We start from the raw sequence: 10,551 nt of genomic DNA, 5'->3' as shown, positions 1-10,551 counted from the left end.
TTCCTAAGGTGGGTTTTTATGTAAGGTTCCAAAAACACAATAAACTCAAATAGAGAAGCTGGTCTCCCTCCACTTTTGGCGCTTCTTAAAAAGAAGCTTTCTCGTTTGATAAAGCTCATGCTTAAGGTCTTCTAATTAAAAGTGTAGCAGAAGCTTACTGCTTTAGGATGCTTTAAGTCCCCCGGTAAATTTGACTTTTTTTTCCCCCGCAAATGTTTGTAAAATTCAAACAGTGTTAATGTTTTCAGCGGGGTTGCAACAGGAGTGGCAAGGATTTCTTCTGGGGTGGCAATAGCCACTCCAACTAACCCTCTGGCTCCACCACTGCAATGAAGGCCTGGATATGGAGTGACATACAAAATTAAAGTGGGGAAAAAAAAAACTACAGGCTGATCCAACTTTGATGTAAGGCAGGTCAAAATAAGGCTCACTATTGTGTGTGGCCTCCAAGTGCCTGTATGACCTCCCTACAATGCCTGGGCATGCTCCTGAAGAGGTAGTGGATGTCTCCTGAGGGATCTCCTCTCGGACATTGGTCGATGGATCAAGACATGATGTCCCAGATATGCTCAATCGTATTCAGATCTGGGGAACAGTTGGTTCCAGTCCATAGCTTCAGTGCCTCCATCTTGCAAAAACTGCTGAGACACTCAAGCCATCTGAAGTGTAGCACTGTCCTGCATTAGGGGAACCCAGGGCAAACCACAACAGCATATGATTTCAGGCACCAGATCGCTCTCCCTGATGTCTGCGGATTCTGTCAAATGTGTTCATTGTCAGCCTGCTTTCGCCTGTGAAGACCACAGGACCCCAGTAGCAAATTTGCCAATCCTTCTCTGACAAATGCCAATGTTGGACTGTGAGCTAAACCCCCATCTGTGGATGTCAGGCCCTCATACCCTCCTCATGGAGTCAGTTTCTAACCGTTTGTGCAGACACATGCACATTTGTGGCCTGCTGGAGGTCATTTTGCTGGGTTCCTTTCACAAAGTAGGAGGTAGGGGTCCTGCTGCTTGGTTGTCGCCCTTCTACTGCCTCCTCCACATCTCTTGGTGTACTGGCTTGTCACCTGGTAGTGCCTCCAGCCTCTTGACTCTACGTTCACAGTACCAGCAAACCTTCTTGCCGAAGCTTGCATTAATGTGCCATCCTGGATGAGCTACCTGAGCCACTTGTGTGGGTTTCTCATTCCACCACGAATATGAAAGCACCACCAACCAGACATGGGCAATGTGGAGTCAACAAGTCATCTCCATGTCATGTATTTGTTCTACCCAGCCACTGAAGCAGGTGAGTCCAATCTTCACCGTGAATTAACCTGTGCAGATTGGACTCACCTGGTTAATTGGCAGGGTAGATTAAATACATGACATGGAGATGACGTGTTGACTCCACATTCCCCATGTCTTCCACCAACATTCAAAAGCAACCAAAACATCAGCCAGAAAGCATAGTTACTGAGACGTGGTGTGTGTTTCCCACCTGCAGAACCACTCCTTTATTTAGTGTGTCTTGCTAATTTCCAAGAATTTGCTCAACAGCATGAGAGATTGATTGACTTATTTTGTGTGTTATTTAAGTGTTCCTCTTTTTCTTTTTTTGCGCAATCTATATTCGAATGCATGTATACAATACTTACTCAGTCTCATTAGCATTAGTTCAGGGGAATAAAATGTAGTGTTGTTATGTAAATTCCATCTCCATGGAAAAAGTCTAACCAAAACTATTTCTTTCTTCATGTGGAACAGAAGCGTGATCCATCAGGACTTTGCATTGCTCTTAATGTTAATGTGGGGCTTGGATGCAGGGGTTTTGCCGCAGAAACCAATTTCATACATCTCACCATGCCTTCTTCTTTCATTATTCTAACTGCGTCATAATGTTTGGAGGTGCATAACCATTCACTCTTCAGAAAAGTTGGAAGTAAAGTTACTCTTCACCCCATCACCCACACCCACATTGAAATGGTTAACAAAATGTTCTGCCTGAAAGGTGGCAGTAGATGGCGCTCTGGCTTAGCTCAACGTTTGCAGGCGCAGCAACGTTTATGTTGAGAAAAACTTTTGGGGAAAAAAAATCACGACAAACGAGGATTTGAAAAAAAAAATAAACTATATCATTTGTGGCACGTGCGTAAAATGTTACCACGCGATTTTCTTTTAAATGTTTATTTCTCTGTCAATTATGCAGGCTTATGCTCAATCTCACGACTTTAATAATATGAGCTTATATCAAAGAACATGTGCTTTAATTTAAAAATGATAAAACCGTGTAAGATGACATTATTAATGAAGATATAATTTAAATTAATGAAATGTAGAAATAAAAATAAAAAATCTGTTTATCTAATTTTAATCAAAGAAATGATCTAGAAATGGGTGGCATTTGGGAGCAGGGTCAGTCCAAATGGTGTCTGAGTGAAGGAGCAGATCCCACCCAGTCCCCTCCTCTCTTTTCCTGCCTGCCTGCCTTCAGCTGCTGCAGCTCGGTCTCTCTCCTCTGCTTCCCTTCGGAGCTGCCTGGGAGCTGGAAGTATAGGTGGAAGGGGGGAGGGATGGACAAACCGTCGGGAAAGTAAGCAATCCGCTGGGGTGGGGTAATGCATGTGTGTCCCAGACTGGAAACCATTTGCGCAAAAAGCTCGCGCGCTTCTCACCAAAGTTGAGTCACGACACATTCATCTGATCGGGATTGTTGGAACTACTTCTCTAACAGAAACCCTCCCCTTAAACTTGCTGGATTGTTTTCTGCTTTTTCCCCCTGTATTTTTCCTGCAGCGCTGCTGTGCTTCGGAGTTTCATTGGTTGGGAGCAGGGGTTGCGCATTGGCCCTTGTCTGTATCTCAGGGAAGAGGAACGTTGCAGTAGATACGGTTGCTGGTTTAATGCTCCAAAACCTCATTTGCAGGAGTTCAATCTCTCCTCGGTCATATTCTGGAGCTCTGCTTTTCATTCCTCACATGCAGGATGCGCCCCGTGCTGTAGGTTATCCCTTGTTGTTGATAAACAGTTTCCACAAGAACTTTCCGACGATCTTTGTGCACTAGAAGAGGGAAAATGTCCACGCCGAGGTTCAAAAAGGATAAAGAAATCATCACGGAGTACGAGAGCCAAGTCAAAGGTAAGGAAGTGGAAGCAACAGCAGGGAACAGGCTGCTTGATCTGTACCTGGATGAGTCATAGTCAGTGATGGTGGAATACAATTGGATATGTTCCTTTATTTTCTCATGTCAAACTTATTACAAATGAAAAAAGATCAGTTCCAGGATGTTTTGATTAAATGTCTCCTGTGGTTTTGCTCATAGGTTCTTTTTTATTTCCTAAGAGATAACATGATCTTGCTTGCAAAGAGAAAAAAATAATCATTTGCACCATCTCTATTTCCTTCATTATGCTGAAGTAACAACCTGTTACTTTCTGTTGAATGTGAGAGTGCCTTTATATCATTGATCTGAGCATCACAGCAGGATTACGCAACTGAAGGGGGTGGGTTGAGTTCTGGCAGCAGAACCTCTTGTTGCTCAGGGATAATTAAGACTGAATCTCATTTCCTAAGGTTATCCCAGACCACTACTACATCCTCAGCCTGTTAGTATTTAGAGTTGATTAACACCTAACAAAAAAAATTAGGCTGATGCACCGTCCTGATAACATAGTTATACTTAAACAGGTGCATCTAAATGTCAATAAAGATGATTATTTTCAGTTGACTGGCAGCAGGAATGTTATGTTTCTCAGAAAAAAATGTAATCATACATAAGCTGTTCTATTACATAGGACATTTTAGATATGTTAGATAACATTATGTGAAACCTATTGCACTCATGTGCAATATTCTACTTTCTCAATGTGCAGAAACACATGCCAACTACTGTGTAGCCTGTGTAATTTTTTACTTATTTTAAAGCTCATTACATCTATGCAGAACAAGTGCAATAATCCAAGTCAACTACTTTGTAGTGTTCCCTTAGCTCTCTGCAGATTTTCTTATATCTATGGGAACATATTCTATGACGTTACAGTTTTTTTCTTTTTATACTTTTTTGTAATATACAAACTCCATATTTTCGGTTGTATTTTTTTTTATCTTTAATGGCATTTTGTTTTAAGTCTTTGTACCCTATACAAGCTGCTTGAACCAGAATTTCACTGAAGCAGTAATCTCAAGGGATAAATAAAGTTGACTCTAAGTTAGGCTACAGTTAATGCACTCAAATTTTGGTTGGGACTCCCTTTGCAATAATTATTGTACCAGTGAGGTATGGCATAGTGTATGTGGCATGTTTATAAAAAATAAATCAAACTGATTGGATACCCTGAGACAGACAGGGACCTGTCCAGAATTTATGCAGCCTTTCTCCTAATGACTGCTGGAGATATATACTAGTAGCAGGAGTGTGATGGATGGATACATCAGATTACATCAGGTGGTTTTGCTGGTCTCCTGAGTAAAGTGAAACTATGATTATCAAATCTGGTTGTGGTACTGCTGTAAAAAGAGGTCAGCATTTATATAAAGATGCTGTTAAATGTCCTGGCTGTTTTTGCATCAATAAGACTGTGAGCTAATACCAATCCCTGAAGTGCTAAGCAAAGAAGTTTTTTTTTTTTCTCCTCGACCCAGGTATGATGTGCATTTGTGTTTGTATTTTGTCTGTAATGTAGGAGTTGGTTAAAACAAAGAATTGTAAAGTTGTACCCCATGCTGCACCTTTTGAGTTTCTGAATGCAGTATGCCTTTTAAATCTCCACCAACATCGTAAAATGGTCTCTACTTGACAATTCTATGTACTAAAGCTAACCCTCTACTTGTTTCTTTCTACACATTTTTCCCTATCAATTTTTCCTTCCGCTTAACTTTCCATTGATATGCTTAAATAGAGCACAATGTGTACAGACTTCTTCATTAGCTATTGGTGCTTATTAAGTTAAAGATTCAATGTTTGTCTGTGGGACAACTCTAAAGTTATTATCATCATGCAGAACATAACACAATATTCCAGTGTTTTTGTTTTTATTAGGTTTATGAAGTATTTGTAAAGTTTTGAAAAGTGAAATTACCTATTAACTCTGGAAACTATATCATTCTTTTAGTCATGGATTTAAATAGGGGGTTACGTTTTTCTTACATTTTTTTCTACAGTAGTTCAATGAAAGACATGGAAATGTTGCAGAGGTAAATAATTAGATATTAAATAAACAAGTGGTGACAGGGTTTGAATGCAGGGAGATTTACAAGGTTATTGCACATGAGTTGTTCCTGTCAGTCAGTTGTTCAACTGGGTGATGATGACTAGGTATTACAGTTTATATTGTGCTTATAATATGCTGATTAAGAAAATATTTTATATGTCTGAGTGTATTTTAAAGCTACTTTTTTTTTTTTTTTACCCTTTTTTAATCATGTGTCTCCCTATAAAATCTTAGTTTATAGGGCCGACTAAGCCATTTAATTCAACCAGGACACCCAATCTGTCAGAAACAAGGCTAACGGTGAGGTTCAAGGGGTGATATGGTTTTCATCCTTATAAAAACTAATGGCTTCTGGGTCTTTGCTCCTTTCTTATTATTTCCTGCCCTTTCTTTGCCCTGTGCAGACTCTCTTAAAACATAAATCTGCTCCTTATTTACTGAGGTGGTTAAGAGGTGTGCTAAACTCTGTAATGGTTTCCACCTAAACTTATCTTGTCGCCTTCTGGTTTGTCATGCATGCAGAGTAGAGGTGGTTTAGACACATACACACAGGAAAGAGGCAGTCGCTTCTTGAGTAACCATGGGGATTTGGCCCTCAGCCAGCCTGCTCTGTTCTTTAGTGTCCTCAGTGTGCCAAAATACCACCTATTCACAGCCATGTATCCAACCTTAAAGGCTGTTAAAGAAAGGAGGTTAGCAGAGGTCGGCAAGATTTCGTGGTGGTGGTGGTGGTGGGGGGGCTGCAAGAAGAAGAAGAAGAAGAAGAAGAAGGGGTCTGGGGCTGTACTGAGAATCCCAAAATTACAAGTGGCTGCACATAAGCCCTCATTTCCAAGGAATGTTCAGGACCCGTTCTTTTCCCGGTGAGCATGACTTAAGGGCTTGCAACCTGTAATAGAAGATGATGTACCATCATGGGGAATCTGAGCAATACGGTATTAGGTAGTGTCTAAATTTTCACATTGAAGTCGAAAATGAAAAAAAAAAAAAAAAACAAGCTGTTGCTGGATAGGCATAACAGAGTAATAGCATAAGCATTTTTTTTTATTAAATTGCAGATTCCTTACTCTTGTCAGATTATGTCTAAAGCCCTATACCAATATAATACTGGCTTTTGCATAATAATATAGTTTTGCTTCATATGTTTTCAACCTAATATTTGGTAGTGAATATAATCATGCCTTCCATGACAAACTGCTTTATACTAAGATAAACAGATAATGGACATGAAAAAAAGACTATCTGCCACCAAACGGGAAGAATTGGGTTACCAGTATGTTGAATATCCTGAGGTTCAGTCATTTTCAAGTTGGCGTTGTTTCTTTTTTGTGACGAAAAGGCACCTGCCTGTGAGCGAAGCGCAAATTATGATCAGCTTGAGTATACCATATAGGATATCACAGTATTTATCAGTGTTTAGACAAAAATGTAAACCATAAAGTTTAGCACGGTACAAATGCTCTTATTAAAAACATAAAATCAACAAATATTCCAACTATGGCAGTGGTAGCATAGCTTCTTGACTATAGCCTTTATTTAAAACTTTGGTGTAAACACTTAAGGGAAAATATAAACTAAACAACTGCTAAATGTATTAGTTGCTTGAAAAAGACTATCCTGTAAAATGAAATAAAAATAACATTGTGCATTTTGTCATGATTCATTAAAACTGTGGGCATAACAGTCACAGATCTGCTTAAATAAAAGTCTTAGATGCTTTTTTTTAAGCCATACGAGTTCAACTATACACATGATGGTTATGAAATAATGCCTTTAGCACTATGCAATATTAATTGGTTATGAAATATAGTTGCGATCTCCCAACCTTAAAGAAAATCACTTGCCTTCAAAGCAAAGCGGACTTTCCCAGGATGTATGCCAGCCATTAAGTGATGTTAATGTATCAAGTCCCTTCTGAAGGCTGAAAGAAGAGACCTCTCGTGGCAGAAAAAACAGATTTTCAACACTTAGACATTAGCTTGAAAAGAAACTTTTTGTCTCTGAGCAGATTAGCTACTAAAAAAAGCCCCAATTATCTCACCTTTGAGCCAGAATCATTACATTTTGCCTCATGTTACCCCTAAAAATTGGAACGGGGCTTCCTATATAGACTTTCCCAAATCACTTTTTTTTCCCAGGACAGGAAGGGTAATGCCTAGCCAACTGAATTTGTCAGACTCTGTTGCTGTTAGTTTAGAAACCTTTGTATTACTGGATTCTAGTAATTGGTTTAGAGATCTAAGCCTAATTTGTTCAGAAATTATAAAGCTGAAGAATATTTTTTTTCACTTGATCAGTAAGTGATTGCCTTAGCTCCTGAGTTTGCAGTTGTTGGGTAGATTATATTGTGTGTGAGTTTGCACTGATGATAAGTGCATTGGCAATAAAACTTGTAACAGCCAGAGGCAGAGTCTGGTGAGCAGACATGAATTGTCAGGATACCAAACAGCAAACAGTAATGGAAATAAGACAAAGCCACTGTTTGATCAAAAAGCCATTCTTTGTTTCAAAGCCTAAAAATGTACTCAGCACTTATACAACCATTTGGAGAGCAGTTTAACTTTCTTACATAACCACACAAATGATCCATTTTGCATCGCATATGTTTGTTATTATATCAGCTGTGCACAGAATAATTACTTTTTCAAATCAGGAGATGCTAGATATGTAATGTAGTCTTGTGTGGTGACAGACTGTCTAAAAGCTTTCCTGCAATGGATGAAACTACTGTTCTGTGGCGTGCCTTGTTATATTGCTGACATTTGCTCATAAAATACTTTCCACCAGCCCTTTTATACATCCCACAGGAAATTGGAAGTTTCATTTTGGCTCAGAAGGAAATTATCCACTTATTGAAATGCTCTGAGGCATGTGTGATTAGGTTTTTCTAATAGCCATGAACCAAAATCTGAAACAAGATGCAGCCTGTTATGTAGAAACGTTCATTGAAAAAAAATGGGGTAACTTTATACAGTTTAACATTGTGGATACCAGCGTCTGACAATCTGAAATATCGCAGACGGTGATACGTAGGTCATGTATATGATTTTGTTTTTTTTTTTGTTTGCAAAGTTGCAACAGCAACACTGTGTTTTTATGTGGTAAAAGAGCTGGTTCCTTGTCACGCTGTGGGTTGGTGTTTGTGATCTGGGAGTCGTGACTCAGTTGGCAGGACACTGACAGGCGTCCTCTCTTAGATCATTATAAAGGCTGCCCTCTGACCTGCCTGCACTCAGCCTGAAATCAGAGCCGTTTTCCCTCTGCATGACCAAGAAGACGAGTCCATGCATGTTTGCATGGGAGAAAGGGGCTCTGGAATTTGTCATTTGGGTTCGGATGCAAAAGGTTTAAGCCTGTCTATTTACATTTAATTCTTAAAAATCCTTATGGCTGAAATCAGTATGTATCTCTTAAAAAAATTATTTAGATTGAAATATATGAATTTAAAATTGTTTTGAAGACTGGAAATCTTTCTTATTTTGCTTTTTAAATAAATACACATCTTCAACTTTCTGGCTATGGTGTAGTCTATGTCTTTGATATCAGGGACCGAGGTTGGGGTTCCTATTGTAGCAGGAAGGGCATGAAGCATAAAAGCTCTATGAGCTGTGGTGACTTCTCCAGGGAGCAGCTGAAAGGACTGTCTTCAGCTTTAAGTGTAAGCAAGTGTAAAGAGTGTGGTCTTTTGTAACAAATACAAGTAGAATATGAAACACAGCAATGCTTTAGGGCTTCTCAGTAAGTGTTCCACTCAGAAAAACAAACAGAAAACATCCCTTAGTGCTTTTGTTTCCAGTCGGACCAAAATATGTTCTGGATTCTCTCTCTGTCCTTTTAGTCCTTCGGTACTGTCTGTGTTTTTACAGCACTGCTTCTTAACACGTGAAACCTGGGGTACTACTGGTATGTCTCTGTAAGTCTCCTGTTAACGACAGCCTGCACAGGAGGGATTTTAACATTGCCTGGTTTGGGTCAGGTGGAGAATAAACGGAAATCATTTGTGCAGCTTAAGACTCATCAGATAGGATGTTTTTACTGAAAGACTTATTTCAGTTTCAATTCAGTCAATGTTAGTAGCACATCTTCACATCAGGTGTAATCTCAAGGAACTTTGAAATACAAAAGATCTCATTTGTATGCAAAAATATCAAACCAAACTCTTGACAGATTAAGATATATAATACAACAGAGTCAAGCTTGATTTATTACTCTGTTCTGTATAATAAGAATATACCAAATCCAAGCCTCTTTGCAGTAATTCCTTCTATTGAGCTGAGTTACCTTTGCTGAAATCCCTCATATTGAGCATTCAAGTGGTGACAGTGCAGAGGAATGACTCCTTTTTAATAGGAACAGATCTTTAGCAGAACAGGGATCTGCTGGGACTAAGAGTTTGATAAGACAGAGAAAACACAAAAACACTGAGAGCTAGTTCAAGGTCAAAATCCTTTGTCTTTTCAGCCAGTAGTGGTTTATGGGGAAGAAGTTCTTTGAGATAGTTTTGGAAGGCTTTGTCGCTTGCAAGAAGAAATTCAAATCAAATGTGTTGAGGTACTGGAAACCAGTTGAGGGTCATAAGATTGGCAATACTACATTCTGTGATAGTATGTTCTCTGGTGCTGGATTTGCAGGTTCACACTGAACACATGTGACAGAATCTGAAGACATCAGGCAGAGCATTGTGCTGCCTGGAACATCCTTTATCATGATCAGTTTGGCAGTGGGCCAGTAATGCGTGGGGTGGCATTTCTTTGGAGGGCTGCACAGCCCTCCATGTGCTCGCTAGAGCCAGCATGACTGCCTTACGGTACCGAAATGAGATCCTCAGTAACCTTGTGAGACCATATGCTGGTGCAGTTGGCCTTGGGTTCCTCCTAATGCAGGACAATGATAGACCTCACATGGCTGGAGTGTGTTAGCAGTTCTTGCCAGATGAAGGCATTGAAGCTATGGACAGGCAAGCCATTCCCCAGACCAGAATCCGATTGAGCACATCTGGGACATCATTTCTACATTAATTCTTAAGTCCAGGTGTGGGAGAAGATCCCTCAGGAGACCATGCGCCACCTCGTCAGGGGCATGCCCAGGCGTTGAAGGGAGGTCATAGGGAGCCTCATTTTGACCTTTTTTAAGGACATTACATCAAAGTTGGATCCGCATGTAGTGTGTTTTTTTCACTTAATTTTGTGTGTGTCTCCAAATCCAGGCCTTGTTTTTGTGTGACTTTGTTTTGGGCAAATTTAACTTAGTATAGAAGTGTTGAACGAGAATATTTAATTCATTAGGTTCAAGTATGTGTCACTTGGTGTTCCCTTTATTTGTTCGCGCAGTGTAGAAGTCAACTTACTTTTCTAGAAAG

At 39.7% G+C, this 10,551-nt stretch overlaps 1 protein-coding gene across 3 annotated transcripts in view; it reads left to right on the top strand.

Annotated features, from left to right (window-relative positions):
- Nucleotides 1-2,482: 2,482 nt before the first annotated feature.
- LOC107082476 (SLIT-ROBO Rho GTPase-activating protein 1-like) overlaps nt 2,483-10,551 on the top strand; it is a 113,163-nt gene continuing 105,094 nt past the window's right edge. The window contains exon 1 of one of the 3 annotated variants that reach the window (XM_015371171.1): nt 2,483-3,120. In XM_015371171.1, the coding sequence (XP_015226657.1) occupies nt 3,057-3,120 (64 nt within the window). In that variant the 5' untranslated portion in view covers nt 2,483-3,056. The remainder of the gene's footprint in view (nt 3,121-10,551) is intronic. The other 2 variants (XM_015371170.1, XM_015371169.1) reach the window with 2 other exon arrangements.

Source organism: Cyprinodon variegatus, unplaced genomic scaffold (genome assembly GCF_000732505.1).
Source record: "Cyprinodon variegatus isolate N-32 unplaced genomic scaffold, C_variegatus-1.0 Scaffold54, whole genome shotgun sequence".
Classification (NCBI taxonomy): Eukaryota; Metazoa; Chordata; class Actinopteri; order Cyprinodontiformes; family Cyprinodontidae; genus Cyprinodon; species Cyprinodon variegatus.
Note: the sequence above shows the minus strand (reverse complement) of the source record. Positions and strands in the feature narration are given on the sequence as shown.